This window comes from Carassius auratus, unplaced genomic scaffold (assembly GCF_003368295.1).
Source record: "Carassius auratus strain Wakin unplaced genomic scaffold, ASM336829v1 scaf_tig00042780, whole genome shotgun sequence".
Lineage (NCBI taxonomy): Eukaryota > Metazoa > Chordata > Actinopteri > Cypriniformes > Cyprinidae > Carassius > Carassius auratus.
Window position 1 is genome coordinate 26,469 of NW_020526738.1, and position 19,116 is coordinate 45,584.

Below are 19,116 nucleotides of genomic sequence, written 5' to 3' on the forward strand. Positions count from 1 at the left end.
ATGTTTTCTTCCCTTTTGCTCCTAATTAAAGTTGTTGAATCAATTTTTATTTACATTAATGGTTATATTATATTTGAATTGTCAATAATTGCCATGACTTCAAAACAGACGATGACTGAGTCTAGTTTTACTGATGAAATCAATGTTACCAGAGAAACATATAATAACACAGTATAAATTCATGATTATCTAATTATCTTCATGAAAGGCTGTGAGAATAGTTTGTACTTTCTGAAATCTGAATAATAATTTTATGCATTTTATTTTGTATCACCCCCAGAACTGATCTTGATATTCACAGTATTTGCAAATAAACAATCATTTGCATGTTTTAAAGGATTTGTTTCTCCTGTAATATTCAGAAACCTAAAAATGGTATGTTTGATGCTTTCTGTCACAAATCCCGGAGGTGTTTTTTTTTTTTTGAGTTTGCATGATGAACAGACATGATGTTTTTCGGTCCAGATCAAAACCACAGAAAACTGGTGAAGGTTCAGGGTCTCAGTTTAGTTTGAGTGTGAAGATTAAACAGACTTCTTCAGGAAACCCACAGTGAGACACAAGAACTGAAGATGAACATCCATTGTGCAGAAGACAAAGACTAAGAGTCGCTCATTCAGTAATTTACCTCAAAAAATGACTGTAAACTGTATTTTCTTATCAAATAATCGTTCATGTGTGCTTTGATTTTTTTTCTTTCAAAAACAGATCAAAGAAATTCAAAACAATGAGCAGAGAATGAACACTGAACAGAGGATGTCTCATCATTCTTTAGATTTCACACATCTGTATTGTTAGTACATTTATGTCAACACACTTTAAAGAAGCAACATCTGAAATATTCACTTTATGTTTCACTGTGCACTCAGATTTGTAATCATTATCTCTCTGCTTATATCTTAATATCATGGCACATTTTTGTAGGGCAGTAATAACAGTAATAATGATAGCTGTACACTAGTTTGCTTTTCTAAATTCAGTCATTCAGTAAAAAATAAATAAATAAAAAATAGTGTGTATAAAATAGAGTGTGCTTAAGATCATCTCCATGAGATCCTCTCCAGCTTGTGGTTTTCTTTTATACTTATATTATGTGGGTCAAAACAAGAAGCTCTTTAGTCACCTGCATGTGTGATCTATAACAGTAAATTGATTTTCAATGGCCCAGTTTTTCCACTCTATAAAAAAAAAAATGTTTATAATATATTCTCAGGTGTTTTTCTAAAATGCACTATTCTAGTCATATGAAATATTTGCTAGATGAAAGTAAAGCTTAATATTTTTTGATTATTATTTTTGCTTTGGGGTGCTGTTGGCGCAGTGGGTAAGACACACGCCTTTGGTGTGAAAGACCTGAGTTTGAATCCACTGTGAAACACCAATGTGTCACTGAGCAAGACACTTAACCCCTGGTTGCTCCAGAGGTGTGCGACCTCTGACATATGTAGCTGTAAGTCGCTTTGGATAAAAGCATCAGCTAAATGAATAAATTAAATGTAATATTACAACCAACTGCAGTCATAAGATTGCATAAAATAACCTACAGTATCTGCTTGCTTTTAAAATGTTAAAGCCCCCCTGAAATCAACACTGATTATTTTTTTCTTAGTATCAATAAATTAGACTTAAGGTTATGAATAATCTACTGTGATCCAAAACAGTGACAAAACAAACAATTAGTTATATAAGCATTCAAAACATGTCTTGATGAATTTTTATGACATCCTGCTTCACCACTTCAGCTTCTCATCTAACATTCACTCCAATCTAGATTCCAAACATCCCAGCTAATTTTTTTTTTTTTTTTTTTTTTTTTTTTTTGTTCTAAAAATGTTCTAAGAACATTCCCATGGATTGTTTTAACAATGTTTTTTTAGTGGGTAGTTTTATTTTTGTTACCAGAAAGTTATCTCAAAAGATAGGATAACCATCTCTAAAAACATAAAAAAAGTGTTTATTAATAACATTATTACAACATTATCCCCTAGCATTCTAATTAAGATTTAAGCAGATATTTAGATGTCCATGTCTGTTTAAAAGTAATAGTTTGTTTGATGTCACCATAATGGTGATAAGTGTTGGTTTTAGTTGTGCAATTTGACTTGTCAGTGTTGTTATTTAACTGCTATAATCTTTATTGTGGCAAAAACAGCTAATGAATATGTGGTTAAATGACACTGGTTGCTTGCTGCTGATTAAGATATCATCACATACAGTATGGTTTCACCCAGTCTAATGTATACTGTTAGGTACATGTCATTTATTAAAGTTACTCAATGGGTCAACAGCCTGAAACCCAGCTGGATTCAAAGCAGATCATTTTAAGGATTAAAAAAAAAAAAAAAAAAAAAAAATCTACTTTTCTTTGTAACACAGACAATTAATAAATTCCTTGTGACGCCAATAAACCCAGTAAAACGGATGCCATGCCTGATCTGGAGAAGGGATCAGACCTATCTCCAGCAAACAACACCTATCTCTCCTCCCTCTCCTCTCCCCTCCCTGCCTCTGGCTCTCACTCTTTTCCCCCAAAATATTATCCATATGTCATGTTACATCTTGTGAATATGTTGTTTTTTTCCACTTCATGTTTGGTATCATTTTAACTGTCTCTTTGGTAAAATGGTCTCAATTTCACAGTAGTCACTTGTATTATTAGAAATAGAAATATACATGGGTCACGAGAACCTAACAAACCAAAAGGTATTTTATGTTTTACACCTTATTTGAAGATTTCTTTGTTTTCTTATTTGGGTATATAAGGTAAGTGCCAAAACAATACAGGAAGATTATGTAGCCAGAAAGCCAATATTAGGGAGTTTCTGTTCTATACTCAGTCAAATACAAAGTCTATTCTATGTATTTTCCTAAAGTCAGGTATGTATCCCTTACTATTAGATTTATCTTTGAGAATTTGATATCTTGTATTGATTTGATATCTTTTAATTGACTATGTAATCTGGCAAAATACATTTTTACCTGACTGATAATAAATTGTTATATGTGATTTATTCTGATCTCTTCTGAAATAATTTTTCAAGTAGATTAATATGTAATGGTATTTCCGCAAATCTGCATACAGGACAGATATACAGAAGCACCAATGGATGAAACATGGGGAACACCATTAGGGGCTTTATATTTCTGACTGTCACTGTCTTAACACGATGTAGCTCTGTGGTTATAGAGGAAAATTAATACTCCTTTCACTAATGAGAAAACTGTTGGCATGCCTATTGCTCCATGCTGCAGCTACCCCTGTCTCTATCTACCGCCTCCAGGTCTGCAGTCTCCCCATATAGTAAAATATCGAACCCCTCAGTGTATTTTGCTCTCAGTCTCACAGGAATTTATCATCTTGTTGTTCATTAACCTTGTACTCAGAAGACCCCAATTAATACATCCACTATGGCACATATCATGTTTAATTCTTATTTAGATTATAAATATCCAAATATAAAAAAGATGCAGACACTCAAGAGTAAATCATCCTATGAATGAACAAACATATCAGCAAGGACAAGATTTCAATGAGCAATCAGTTACATTTGGATCTGTTCCTCACACAAACCTATTTTATATCTTCAAAAGACTTCCAATCACACACCACGAAACATATCTTTCTGGAGCTTATCAGCAGTGGTTTAACTAACAGTCATGCTGAGTCTTGTGAGTCTCACAGTATCTTAACAAACTCAAACATATGACTCAAATAAATTATTGACTTTACTAATTATACAGTATAAAATAATTATATTAAACACGTTCTTACATAACAAAATGACTAATTTTAAACAAATATATCAGACTAGATTTTTACATATTCAACAAATATGAAACTTTATTATTATTATTATTATTATTAATATGGTTATTTTGTGAAACTTATTTAAGGATAGTGTATTACAAGAATATACAATAAAGAGACTGCATTTTGTAGTCTGTGAGAGAATAATGTGAGACAACTTGGTCTGACTATAAACACAGATTTACAGTATCATCTATTCATATTTGTATTTTTGTTCTTGTAATCTGTGCAGGCGACCTGTGTTGAATTTCTCTAGTTGTTAGTGTTTGCAATGGCCTGTTCTCCATTGCATTTATTATAGTTTAGGAGCACACAGTAAACACACAACCAGCTGTCTCATTGAATCCTCTGGCTCCCTCTAGTGATTATTATGAGGTCATTTTACATTTCTAGCCTAAACATTACATTTATTGATTTCATTTAAATTAGTTTTATGGACTTGTATTGGGTGGTATAGTTGATACAGAACAAACATTTATTTTATTTTGTTCTGGTTTGATTCATTATAAATTACACTAATTTAATCGCCTCCTGTATGTTCAAAAACAAAGAATGAATCTGGAGGAATTAAACTTCGTTCTTATATTTGATAATTAAATAGAGGCACTATTTGCAGCTGTTGCTATGCTCAAAGTCAAAGTGAAGGGATGGAAGCAGAATAACTTATGTTCTATTGTCATCAGTGATGCTGAAGTTTGTCTGAGAGCTGCTGTCCGTGGTGCTGAATTGACTATTCCACATTATTAGTGGGTTTTTTGCATAAAGTATAAAAGGACAAAATCAAATCATATATAGTCTCTTTTCTTATAAATGGATGTTGATGTCTCTTACAGCTAATAAAAAAGTCAAAAATCAAAATATTTTATTTTATATAATATACCACCTTGTGGTACTGCATGGAGCGCTATGAACTTATATACTCAATTATCCTATAGTGGGAGACTATTAAATGCTCAGGATTATCTGATTCACTTCAGTATCATTTGTCCTTATATATAGCAAATGAATCCTGCATATTCTCTCAGTATCAGACACTGTATCCTCCACTAGGTGGCGCTCGTTCAGTGTGATTAATGTGATATTCAGTCAATGGTGATGGAGGGAGGAGCCAGTAAAGCTGTTCATTACTGATAAAGAGCTGAATAAAGAGGAAGTAACTAAAGCAGACAGATGTAGAGACAGAGAGATTCACACATAGATCATTCAGCAGAAAGAAGACTGAACTCAAGTCACAATGAAGATCCTCCTCATCTTCTTCACTTTCTACCTGATCTCAGGTCAGAGCTTTTCTCTTTCATCACTGCAGTAATGATGCTGTTTTCTGTTCATCAGCTTTCTGATCACAGTATTAATCTGATTGACAGCTGCAGAAAAATACTTTGATGTGTCTGGATATTCTGGAGGAAGTGTTCTTGTTGATTCTGGCAGGTTTTCACCTGGTAACAATCACAATCTACAAAAACAAACCAGTGAGAAGTGGAATATAATAATAGACAACAAAAAACAAGCTAAATGGATTAATGAAGGAAGATATACTTTGTATCTCAACAAAAACAGAAACGTCATGCTCTTAATCAGAGAACTAAATGCACAGGATTCTGGAAGATACAAGATTAGACTTTCAGGTTCAGAGGTTATTGAATTACATTTGAATGTGATAAATGGTGAGTAATATGGACATTATGAACTATGGGGCTGTGTTTACAGAACGTTGAATTTAATTTTAATGGACTCTGGGGGCAAGAAGGGATCTTGACATTGAAGGGTTGGTGTAGGATCCATTTACCAGTATAGCCACTGCGATGTAGTTAAAGTACTTTATCTTCAATATTCATTTCGCAGCATTTATTAATCTAGGTTAATGTTCATTCATTTAGAAATGTTATATTGTTAAAAATAAGTTTGTTCATAACAATAATTGATTGGTTTCACTTTATTTTGATGGTCCCATAACACATTCTGTTCATAAATATCTACTAACTCTGTACTGTTTATATAGTTTTAGTAGACTGGTAGGGTTAGGGTTAGAATAAGTTGAGATGTAATTGAAAAGTTACTTATAATTAGAAAAATGTCTGTTGAGAGACCATAACAATTATGAGATAGCAGATATTAATCAGACAGCTTAACGATAATTTAATGAGAGTTAATTGAGATAGGTGCAATGCTATTTATTGTCAAAAGAATGTTCCAAAAGAACCATTAAAATAAAGTGGTATTTATATTCATTAATACAAATTGAGCAATTAATGTACATCTGTATGTTGTATGAGTATCTGTTTGGGTAAAACTAGATTAATTAATAAATGCTGGGGACAATTATTGTTCATTGCTATGATACTTAATGCATTAACTATGTTTAATTTAATTTGAGTAACACAAACTCTGCTTTGGCTGAAGGTTCGTGGTTTGCTGCACTAATTTCACAGACATATGGCATGGCATTTATATTCAACCTCATTATATTTACTTAACAAAACATGCCAGATACATATTATATAATTGTTCTCTTTTGTGTAAATGACAGATCCTTGTTGTAAAGTGTCAAAGAGAGTGGAGAAAAGAAGGGAACGAGCTTCCATCTTTAGATGTGAATATTCACAGAATCATATCTATAATCCCAAGATCGTATTCAAAGAAGGAAACAGCTACATTGAAGAGATTCTAAACAGTTCTTTGAAAATTAATGGAAGGTTCAGTATGTTTGAAAGAAGAGAAGAAAAATACATAACTGTGATAATTTCTGCTGTGACACCAGATGATGGAGGAGTTTATTTATGTGGCGTTCAGATCAACACATTCTTGTACAGTTACTACATAATTACTTCTGTTCATCTACATATTATTCTGGGTGAGTACACTGTAGATCCAGATGTTACCTTTCATTTCTGTAACCCAATACAGTAATTCTGAGTTTAATGTTTAATTATATATTTGACTTGAATGAAATTATATTTATTTCCTTTGATGTACATATAAATTAATATCTGTGATTGACAGCTAAAGTTGGTGTGTCTAGTGTGAGCGGCTACTCAGGAGGTCGTCTGATGATCAAGTGTGAACATCCTCAATACAAAACCAAACCAAAATACATCTGTAAAGAATCAGACGGATGCTCAGAGAGGAAGAGTCCAGGAGTTCAGGATGAATGGATGGAGAATGGAGATGTTTCTTTATATGACGACACCAGAGCAGGAGTCTTGATGGTGTTTTTTAGAGAGCTGAAAGCTGCAGATGCAGGAACATACAGGTGTGGAGTGAAAGAATCTGACTATACTGAGAGATTCACTGAACTACAGCTGAGCGTCAAACACGGTGAGGAACAGAGAATACTTTAACTGCATGCATGATTTGTCTATTTCACTTTTTGAGTAAACCTATCTTGCTTTGTAGATGCAAAATACCCAAAGAGAGTGACAGGATCTGTGTATCTCGGTGGAGAAGTCATCATCACCTGTCAGATCCCAGAGAAACATTTAGTTCATGTCTGTAAAGAGGATGATAATCACATCTGCCAGAACATCAGCTCATCTAAAGTGACAGAAATGAGTGGTTCATCAGAGAGAAATGAAGAGAGAGTTGTTACAGTGAGCATCAGTAATGTGAGTGTGAGAGATGCTGGAGTTTACTGCACTGTAAAAAATGTTGCCGTTAAATAACAGTAATTTTCTGGCAGCAGGGTTGCCAGTAAAGTACTGTTAATTTACAGCTCTTAACCATTAATTTACCACTCTTATTTTTTAACAGTATTTTACCATAAATTCAACCATGGAAATTAACTCCACTTTCACTGCTTCAAACAGTTAGAGTTTTTAAAACTAGCATTCCTACAATGTTAGTACTATGAACAATATTTCTTGCAGGAATATTTCTTAATATTACGATGCAAACACTTAATGTGCAGTAATAAAATAACTAAATACATGACTTTTACTCAAATCACTGCAGTTCATTGTCAGCTATAGCACACATGTATGTGCTGAAGTACTTAACACAGAGAACATAACTGTATCAGTGACTCCACATTTACTGTCTTTATATAAAGCAGCAGAAAATCAGAATTTGTGGCTCATCATTGACTGAAGCACCGGCTCTACTCTCCAGCACAATGGTGAACAACAAAACTACATTAAACTAAACGATCTCTCTTGTGCAAACACACATTAATACAGTCGAGTTCAGTATTTACTCTCATTATCAGTGTATGACTTTGCCTAATTTTTTTTCTATGGATGTTCACAAATATTTTAGTTTAATTAACTTTTTTTTTCATTTGGTAAATCTGACGTTTACATTTTACAGTATATTATTGTTTTTCCTTGACTTAACGGCAACAAACTGTAGAAAAACACTTTTTTTTTAGCTGGCAACCATTAATTTACGGCAAGAAACAGTAGAAAAACAGTTATTTACTGGCAGCAGGGGTGCCAGTAAATAACTGTTTTTCTACAGTTTGTTTCCTGTAAATTAATTACAGTTTATTACTGTTAAATTATGTTTCATGCTGTTTTTTCTTCATCTTAAATATTTAACCCTTTAAACCCCACAAGAAAATCCTCAGTTTTAAATGAACACTTATAATGTGTGCACACTACAGAGTGTTTGAGTAACACTAAATCAGTGAAGTTAATGAGATAATTCTGTGATTAATTGATGATTGAGCATTAGTGATAAACACCTGCAGAATCACTGAAGGAAAGAGAAACACAAGAACTACAAATGACTTCAGCCACAGCCTTAGATGAAATCAACTGAATAAAAGAATACATCAAATCTCTCAAGATCTGATTAAACAACTACTAAAACAGCTTCACCAGATTCACATTACTAACCAGACTGACTTTATTTCTGTCAGATGTCTACAGAAGAACTTATGGAGAGTTAAATAGGTTTAGGTGTTTTTTTCACTACCATGATGGAGATCAGTGTTTACTTTAGTTGGGCTCTTGAACGTGATTTTTAAACAACTAAGGTATTTTTTTTTCATGCTGTAACAATGCGTCTTTGGAACCTGTTATAGCAAAACAAAAGTACACAGAAGAAAAAAAAATCTGATATTGTTGTTTATAGATTGACAAGAACAAATACTATTATTTCTGATCTAATCTCGTGTCTCTTCTCTTATTGATACTATAGCAAAAGAAGGAACACTGCTGAGCCATAAGTTATGAAAGACTGTTAAGAAAATTTCACTCATAATAAAAAAAAAAACCTTTGCTGAAATTTAGACAGAAATATCAAGAATCAGCGTATGAATCACAACAATGGTGACAATCCACAAAATAAATGAACAGATCAGTTCTGAACATCACAACACATGCTACTAAAACTTAAAACAATTGCAAAATTATAAGCACATAAGAATTCAAGAAAATAAGTGAACAATTCAGGGGCATAATTTATTTATGCCGCAATGCATGCTGGGAATCATGGATGAGTTTTATCCTGTGCTGGTACCCAGCATGCATTGCATCATGAACCTTTTGATTGTCACCATTGTTGAGATTCATATGCTGATTGTTGATTTCTCTCTTTGAGTGTTGTGGGGGCTGCTGCCCGAAATATTTTTTAAATAAAACTAGTTGTTAAATCCATAAATACTGGTTATCACACTACTTTTCAATCTTACAAAATTGAAGAAACAAAAAAAAAAATTGTGTCATTCACTCAAATATTTCAACACCAAATTAATATTTGATTACTATAGCAACACTTTCAGTCAGTCTAGTAGATTATGCCTGTTAGAAACAGCCACAATCACTTGACTATCAAAATTAATACTGCTGTAACAGATGCATCATAAAGATGCAAATACAGCAATAAAACAAAACTTAAAGTGCAAAACTCAATGGTCAGGAGCCCAACTAAAGCAAACACTGATCTCCACAATGGTGACGCTAAACGAAACAGTAACATTATCATCTAAATCTCTTTAATTCTCAGTAAGATGTTTCGATCTCTGATCTCTGATCTGACAGAAATAAAGTCAGTCTGGTTAGTAATGTGTGAAGTTGGTAAATCTTCAGTTGATTTCGTCTAAGGCTGTGGCTGAAGTCAGTTGTAGTTCTTGTGTTTGTCTTGTTTCTTTTTTCTTCAGTGATTCTACTCATTAACAGCAGCTGTTGATCATTGTCTGAATTCACTCATTAGTTTTCATTCTCTCTGTCAGGTGGATTATATTAGTAAACTCATGTGGAATAGTGAATGAGGGAGTAGGGTGTGATTTGAAACACAGCCGCTGAGTGTCGACTTTGAACGTTGTTAATTTACGATATATAGCAGCAGGCTACCTTCTCGAAAATGATGAATATTACCCAGAATGCACTGTTTTAATGAAAAACAGTATATTACTGTCAAAATTTGGCCGTTTTTTAACAGCGATTTTTAACAGTGTGGTGTGGAGCAGAAACCAGAGACACAGATCTGACTTTCATCTCCCTGAACACTCAAATTCAGCTCAACCTCATCAGTGAGTGCATTCAGATGATTCCACTGCAGTAAACACTGTCTGTTCACAATCATGTGTGTTAAATATCTGTGTTTGATTGTTTTAGTGCCTCCAGTAGTGAGACGTGAAGGAGAATCTGCTGAGATCTTCTGTCCTTATGATTCAATCTATAAATCAAAGCCAAAGTCTCTCTGTAAGGGGAAGTGCTCCACTAGAGACAGAAATCCTCTCAGTGAGACTGTGAGAGAAGAGAAAGAGACCAAGACTGACAGATTGACTCTGAAAGATAACGTCACTGCAAGTGTCTTCACTGGGACCATCACTGCACTGACAGCAGAGGATGCTGGGAAATACTGGTGTGCAGTGACATTAGAAACAGAGCTCAATTATCTTCACACTCATCTGATGGTCATCATGAACGAGGGTGAGGAAGGTTTCTTCATCTGAAGATGTCAAACTCCGGCTGTGAATTGATCTTCTTGTGTCTGTAATCATTTCCAGAGCTGAACTTGACTAAGTATGAAGGAGACGACGTGTCAATCCAGTGCAAACATCAGGATGAAGATCAGAAAAGCTTCTGCAAAGCACATGAAGCCTCCATGTGTGTGAAGGATGGAGTTTCATTGGAGACGATCAGAGATGATCGATTCTCTTTCAGTGATGAAGCATCTGCTGGAGTCTTTACTGTGAACATCACTGATCTGAGAGAAGAGGATTCTGGGATATACTGGTGTGGAGATCACGTCATCACTAAAGTGCATTTAAATGTCAGCAAAGATAAGAACAGGAGTAAGATCACTTTATTTTATTCACACTGTCAAATATAAACACTGTGACATTGAGAGGGTCGTTCTAAAGTCATTTAATAATAATAATTATTATTATTACAATTATTATATTATTGTTGCTTTTGTTAAAATTATCAAAAGATGGTCACAAGATAAATATTCAGATTTTCCTCCCCAGTAGTCGGTTTTATTTATATAATTAAACAATTATGAACATTTTTGCATTTATATACAGAAGAACTTTGCCTGTTGAGTATTAAAAACAAATTAGCAAACAAAAAATGTATTTCCATGTCTGCCATGCAATCAACTGTTGCTGCCCATCTCCAGACTGAATCTCTTCTCTCCACTTTCCCTAATTGCAGATTCAGTTATTAGATCTGTCAGCATTAATATTTTTACTTAAATATGTTTAGGGAGGATCAAACTGCAACACCGTGTGTCCCAACCAGACGCGACGCAAATTGATAAAAAAGTATCTTTTCGTTGTAGTTTTTGTCCTAAACACCTGCGACAGTGATACATGACAATTAGCGACACTGGATTCTATTTTAGAAATGGTTTTTATTTTCTGTTTTCTGAGTTTGAATATTATTTAGCGTGATCTTTATAGCCATAGTGAAAGCAAGGATAGATATTTTACCTCAGATTTTGAAAATAAAATTAGGCTAAAGAAAACTTACATTAAAACTGTGAACTCACTGCGAACCAATATCAATAACAAAGATGGTACCACTCTCTCGAAACTGTACAGTCCATTCACATCTGAATCACCTATTTTCAGTGTCCACTTTTCTTTACTTCACACTCACCATGTTTTTGCTGTCAGGAACCCTGATATATAGTTTCTCTTAAATTTAACGCACTAAAAGGTGTGTTTTATTTCACATAACTCAGTAGATATCAATGTAGTAATTGATCCTCTGATAAAATGATTGACCTACTGCACATCTGAGTCTCTGGATTTTTATGGAATTTTATTTCAGACATGTGTTATTTTTATGTATATTTATTTAAAAAACACTATGTGTGTGTGTGTGTGTGTGTGTGTGTGTGTGTGTGTGTGTGAGAGAGAGTGTGTCTGTGATTCATTGTTATCTCATAAAAAAATCCTTTATTGCTTAATAAATCTTTGAATTTTGTTTTGTGACATTGCTCATAAATGCAGGAGGTGTTAAGTGTTTGATGAACACAGTGTTTTAATTTCAGATCAAAACCACAGAGATGAGCTGAAGGTTCAGAGAACTAACAGACTAACAGTATTTATTCAGGAAACCCACATGAGACTCACAGAGAGATGAACGAGAGTTGTGTGCATGTCTGCAAAAGAGAGACTAAAATATGCTAATTTCCCTCCACAATTTAGTTTCATTTGATCAAGTAATTGTATAATCCTGTGTGTGTTTCATTCTCAGATTTCTCCAGGATCGTCATTATTATCATCATTATTAGTGTGTGTGTGATTCTGCTGCTGATCGCTGGATTCACTCTGACTTTGTGCAAATTAAGACACAAGAGACGAGGTGATGCTTGAGTTCATTATTTAACTCTTGAGTCGTTTAATTAAATATTTTTTTATTGTCTCTGAGCTGCTTCAGTAAATTTCACTCAATAAGTTTCTGCTGACATTTAATGTTGATCTAGTTTCTCTTTCTCTGAACAATTCATTTTGTTTTGGGTAATTAGGAAGAATCTCAACATCAGACAAGAGAAAGAAGAAGAAAAATATGATGGTGAGTTACACTTTGTGTGTTTGTATATTGTGCTTATGATATATTTTCTTGTTTTAAAATACATTTTCTCTCATATCCATGTCAAGTCATCATGTGCAGACAGCAGACATGATTCTCTCTCAGATCCTGGATCAGCTCAAATTATCAGCAATGATTAATTACCCACAATCCCCTCTGATGGGCTCCTGTACACTGCTGTCAGTTTCCAGAAGCATGAAGAGTCTCTCAGTGAAGCTACAGTCAGATTCAGTAAGAATGAGATTCACTCTGATTACACATCTGTCAGTCACAGCATGAGACTCAACTAACTCACTTATAACATTTTTTTTTTTTTTTACTTTTATATTGTTTACATTCACAATTCATTGATAAAAAATAGCCTCATAATTTAATGTTTGAAATATTTGTTTTATTGAGACAGTTTAACTATAACATATCACAGATCTTCACACATCGGAATTTTACAAAAAATAGACTATGATTATAACTATGATTATAACTATTATATATATATATATCATTATCATTATTTATTTATTTTTTTTACTTGTCAACTTTCAGAGTTTGTTTATTAAAATGTTATGTTATTATAATTAATATGTAGTGTTGAACAGTTGTTTGATGTGTGAGGGTTGTTCACGTCAGTGTGTAAATAATGAGACTGTTTCCACTGCTGCTCAAGTTGCATCTCTCTCGTGTTTAAAATCAGGCACGTGCACAGGTAGGGCTCAACCTGTGCCGAGAACATGCCCTTTTTGCCCTTACACCCCGAAGTGCCCTTTTTTTTTATCAATGCTATTGGTCACACTTTACGTCTGTCTGTCTGTTTTACAAATATTTAGCAAATGAAAGTTCTTAAAACGAGCTTGTGTAAATCTTATTCGATCCTCAAGCTGTCAGTAAGCTGATAACTCCGCCCCCTCTATATTCATTGAGTCAACACACAGTACAGTAGACAACAGCTGAGCTGAACAAAGTTTTGCGAAGGGTAAATAAATATCTTGTTGTTTGAATAAGTACTACTAAACACTATGTCTATAAACGCTCATTTTATTTATTTGATGTCTGACTGACTCACTGACTGAGACGTGGGACAACGCCTCAGAGAGAGGGCTAGCATTTGCCATCTAGTCATAGCCGATACATAGCCAACACTTAAATAGCCTGTGCATACAGTAGCATTTCATCTTTTATAAAATGCGATTTTGGCCAAATGCATTTTACCATAGGACAAACTGAGCGCTCCCTCTATATAGCTAAAAAAAAACTAGATGTAGATGAAAATGTAATGTGATGCCGTTTTAATGACGGACAGAAAAAAAATTCACATTTGCACACATTCGCTGGTCAAAAACGATATATTGATAAGTAATACAACAACATATAATTTGTTTTTACCATCGGGAAATCATAACAGCTGCGCCCCGCGCTGTTTCGTACCGGAACTTACACAAAGTGACGAGTGATCCTCGTCACCTAGATAACATATATTTCTAAGAAATTTCTTCTTTGATTTATGATTGCTGATACACTTAATTTATTAACATTTCGGCTAATAATGTTATGGTATACTCTCCGCTCGTCCTCACATGTATAAAATGTTGTAAAACATGGTCATTTATTTGATCCAAAATACAGCAAAAACAGTAATATTGTGTAATATTTTTACAATTTCAAATAACTGTTTTCTATTTGAATATATTTTAAAATGTAATTTATTTTTGTGGTCAAAGCTGAATTTTCAGCATCATTACTCCAGTTCAGTACTCTTCAGTGTCACGTGATCCTTCAGAAATGTTTTCACTGCAACTGTACTTTTCACACTATTTTTATTTATTTTTTCATTGCTGACTTATTTTAGGGAAAGTGTAGTGAATAAGAGACCTTCAAGAGACCAACATCCCTGGTCCACCACAGTATCAAATTTTTGCCAGGTAGGCGGATACATGTTGGATATGTTATAGTAACGGTATGGCTATAGTTTCTTATAATCTGGAATTGAGTTGGACATAATTACTTAAATTATATTTCAAAAAAGTTTGTCAAAAATACTTGACTCATTGCTCACCTTCCCCTCTTCTCAGTGTCATTCATAATCATGTTAACCAAATAATACAAATAAGCTTATAAAACCAAACAGAATAGCTAAAAAAGAGAATATATATAATTGATATAAAAAAGGGAGGGGGGTGCCCTTTTTCAGTTTCAGCACATGCCCCTCAAAAGGTCTGTGCACGGCCCTGTTTAAAATAGTTTGTCATCTCAGTTTATCTGGGTGCGATGAAAACAGGAAATAAAACCCTTGATTGACACTTTTAGAAGGACTGTAAAGTTTCCACTCCACGTTTAGAGACACAGCAGCCTTAGAGCGTTAATAAAGACTCTTTTATAGCAGCTCTTAAACAGTTTCTTTCTCATCTTTCTGAATATTGACTGTCTTTGACCTGCTTTAGATTTGTACATGTAAAATACATTTATTGATGTTGCTTTTTTAGTTCATTCTTGCTCTTGCAAATTTTTCTGATGTTTTACAGTAGAATCATTTATTTTATTAATTGAAAAATAAAAAATTTCCTGATATTTTTTCAAACATTAACTGAAAAGTAAACAAAAATAAACTTTTCTTGCTATTATTTCTTCTTTATTGCTCATAATTAAAGTTGTTGAATTATATTATATTATAATTTAATTGACATGACTTCAACACAGACAACGGTTGAATCTAGTTTTACTGATGAAATCAATGTTACCAGTGAAACATCTAATAATACACTATAAATTCATGATTATCTAATTATCTTCATGAAAGACAGTGAGAATAGTTTGTACTTTCTGAAATATGAATAATAATTTTATGCATTTTATTTTGTATCACCCCCAGAACTGATCTAGATATTCACAGTATATGCACATAAACAATATTAATTTGTATGTTTTAAAGGATTTGTTACTCCTGTAATATTCAGAAACCTAAAAATTGTATTTTTGATGCTTTCTGTCACAAACCCCGGAGGTGTTTTTTTGAGTTTGCATGATGAACAGACATAATGTTTTTCCGTTCAGATCAAAACCACAGAAAACTGGTGAAGGTTCAGGGTCTCAGTTTAGTTTGAGTGTGAAGATTAAACAGACTTCTTCAGGAAACCCACAGAGAGACACAAGAACTGAAGATGAACATCCATTGAGCAGAAGACAAAGACTAAGAGCTGCTCATTCAGTAATTAAGCTTTTCTTATCAAAGGATGTTTGTGTGCTTTGATTTTTTCTTTCAAAAACAGATCAAAGAAAAACATAACAATGAGCAGAGAATGAACACTGAACAGAGGATGTCTCATCATTCTTTAGATTCCACACATTTGTATTGTTAGTACATTGAAGTCAACACACTTTAAAGAAGCAACATCTGCAATATTTACTTTATATTTCACTGTGTGTTCTCAGATTTTCCATCATCTCTCTGGTCAAATTCAAAATATTATGGCACGTTTGTAGGGCAGTAATAGAAAGAGCTATATACTAATGTTTTTTTTTTTTTTTTTTTTTTTTTTTTTTTTTTTTTATTCAGTCAAAAATAAATAAATAAATAAATAAAACTTTTTTAGCCTGGCTTCTTAACTAGGATAAAGTGAGCTGCTTGTTAATGTCTCTGTGCTTTATGTTCACAGAGTGTGCTTAAGATCATCTTCATGTGATCCTCTCCAGCGTGTGATTTTCTTTTGCTCTATTTATATTTCTTTGGTCAAACCAAAAACCTCCATCCACCTGCAGGTGTGATTAAAAATGAAATGTTTATCTTAGTCAATGAAAACAGATCTTCCACTCCATAAAAACATGCTGTCAATTTTTTTTTTTTATATATGAAAACTAGTAATTATATGTATAATGTATCCTAGCTATTTAGAATTCAAAAGGTTTTTGCCATGTCATCTGAGATACAATATCAAATTTATTTCAAACCATCTTTAGTTATAAGTAAGTGTGCCATCTTTTCAAAAGTTAAAAATATAACTTTTCAGCCCCCTCATGCTTTCTGGAGCACTGGGGCATTTTACATTGTTTTACATGCTGCTCAACTTTACTCTGATGAAAAGAGTAAACCTTTTTCTCATGTAGATAGTGAATATTCAAATATTGCAAGACTACATACACCAATAACCAATGAGGTTTAAGCATAGTTTTGTCTCCTCCCCTTTCTCCTTATAGGGCACTGAGCATCAGTTTAAATGAAAACAAAAACATTTAAATTAACAGGACAGAGGAAGATTTTATATGAGTCATAAATTTAATTTAGGCCTATTTCTCACATAAATATGTTTTACGTCTTCAGAGGGCTTGTACAGAGCACGAATCATATCAATGACTTTTATGGTACTTTATTTGATGTTGACAGCAGTGGTGTAGCTAAAGGCCAGGGCTTATGAATCTCACACAATATGATAAAATAATAAATAATAATAATAATAATAATAATAATAATAATAATAATAATAATAATAATAATAATAATAATAAAATGACAGTAAATGACTATTATGATTTAATGCCTCATTTTACAGTATGTGAAATTAGCATATTAAACATTGTAACGTACATACATAAATATAAAAATTACTCAGACAGTGGCCTGGCATATATCCAGCTACATTTTCTGAAATAAATAGGGCCTATGCATGCAGACCGCCACAACACAATGAGACGGTCGCCAATACTTTCATATAATGTGTGCTATATTCATTTATTCCATACTATGTAGATGTATAATGCAAACTGCAGCGTTTCAGAATAAATAAACAGGTTGACTTTTTTTTTTTTTTTTTTTTTTTTGTGAAATTACTTTAGGAATAATATAATTTAAGTTGAGGCATTGAGCCAATACAAAGTCTGTGAAAATATTGCTTGAGAGCATCTGATTAAACATGAACATGAATGCTTAACTGAAGCTTCTGGCTCCACCTGTTGGCGAATATGGGTTTAATTTGGTTAAATTCCTTGTTTTTAATTAAAACAAAATGGTATGGTATGGTAGTTGATAGAGTAGGTGCATGGTTTTTTATTTATTTTCCAGTATTGTTTTGATTAATAATAAATGTCTCTGATTTACATAAGTTTTCGTATAAGTTTAAAATGAAAGAGTCAGTCTGGAAGAATGAAACTTTCACTTCGTATTTGATATTACATGGACTCATCGTTCATGAAGATGTTTTCAAAACCTAAGTTAAAGTTGAAGGAAAGAAATCAGATAAACTCAAGTCTCAGCATTTCATTCTTTGGTTTTCATTTATTTATTTATTTATTTATTCATTTTCTGTATATGAGAATAGATCAGACTTAGTAGCTGATGCACATTTCATAACGTATGAATTTCGTCTGTTCTGTATGTGGTATATTTTGTATTACATCTTACATGTTTTTTTTTTTTTTTTTTTCAACCTTTTATTTGAAATAATTTTAATGTTGAAGCTACATTACGTTATAAGTCTGCTGAGACTCTAAAGATGCCTTACCCAGCTAGAATGTTTTTGTTCTAAAAAAATGTTCTAAGAACATCCCCATGATTGTTCTCACCACGTTTTTAGCGGGTTGTTTTATTTTTGTTCTCTCAAAAGATAGGATAGCGTTCTCTAAAAACATTCTAAAATGTTTATTAATAACATTATTAGAACATTATCCCCTAACATTCTAATGAATATTTAAGCAGAGTTAGATGTGGATGTCTGTATAAAAGTAATAGTTTGGTTTGAGGTCACCATAATGGCAGCAAGTGTTGGCTTTAGTTGTGCAATTTGACACTTGGCTTATCACAGTCATTCTTTAACTGCTGTAATCTTTATTCAGGCAAAAACAGCAAGAGAACCTCAGGTTGGACAACACTGGTTGCTTGCTGATGATTAATATGTCATCACATATGTGATTTGGTCACCCAATCTAATGTAAGGTGCCAGTTGCATATTTATGAAAGTGACTCAATCGGTCAACAACCTGAGCCCCAGCTGAATTTAAAGCAGAAAATGTCAAGTGTTTTAAGAAGAAAAAAAATATTTGTCACACAAACATCAGGATTCAGTGTATGAATCTCAACAATGGTGAGATGCTTTCATGCTGCAATGTATTCTGGGTACATCATACAAAAAAAAGAGTCATACTGCCTAAGTACTGATGACCATAATGGTGACTTCAAGCTAAACTATTGTTTTCAATAAACCACCAACACCTCTGTTAATCTCAATAAGAACTTTTTTACATTTATGACAGAAATAAATTGTGTGTTTTGCAAACATATTTACATACATACGTAAGTAAGTAAAAATCATGTTTAAAAAAAAAAAAAAAAAAACACTT

At 33.1% G+C, this 19,116-nt stretch overlaps 1 protein-coding gene across 1 annotated transcript; it reads left to right on the forward strand.

The window, feature by feature from the left end:
- The first annotated feature begins 5,042 nt into the window (after positions 1 to 5,042).
- On the forward strand, positions 5,043 to 12,345 carry LOC113086151 (polymeric immunoglobulin receptor-like). The gene is made up of 8 exons (XM_026255339.1): positions 5,043 to 5,085; positions 5,173 to 5,247; positions 6,809 to 7,123; positions 7,202 to 7,410; positions 10,187 to 10,277; positions 10,363 to 10,680; positions 10,758 to 11,045; positions 12,254 to 12,345. The coding sequence occupies exons 1-8, from the start codon at positions 5,043 to 5,045 to the stop codon at positions 12,343 to 12,345; spliced, it is 1,431 nt and encodes a 476-aa protein (XP_026111124.1).
- Positions 12,346 to 19,116: the final 6,771 nt, after the last annotated feature.

Bases quoted from the DNA above. Each gene is read 5' to 3' on its own strand.
- LOC113086151 (XM_026255339.1), top strand. From the start codon at position 5,043: ATGAAGATCCTCCTCATCTTCTTCACTTTCTACCTGATCTCAG. The intron at 5,086-5,172 runs GTCAGAGCTTTT...TCTGATTGACAG, and splicing joins CACTTTCTACCTGATCTCAG to CTGCAGAAAAATACTTTGAT. The intron at 10,681-10,757 runs GTGAGGAAGGTT...AATCATTTCCAG, and splicing joins GATGGTCATCATGAACGAGG to AGCTGAACTTGACTAAGTAT.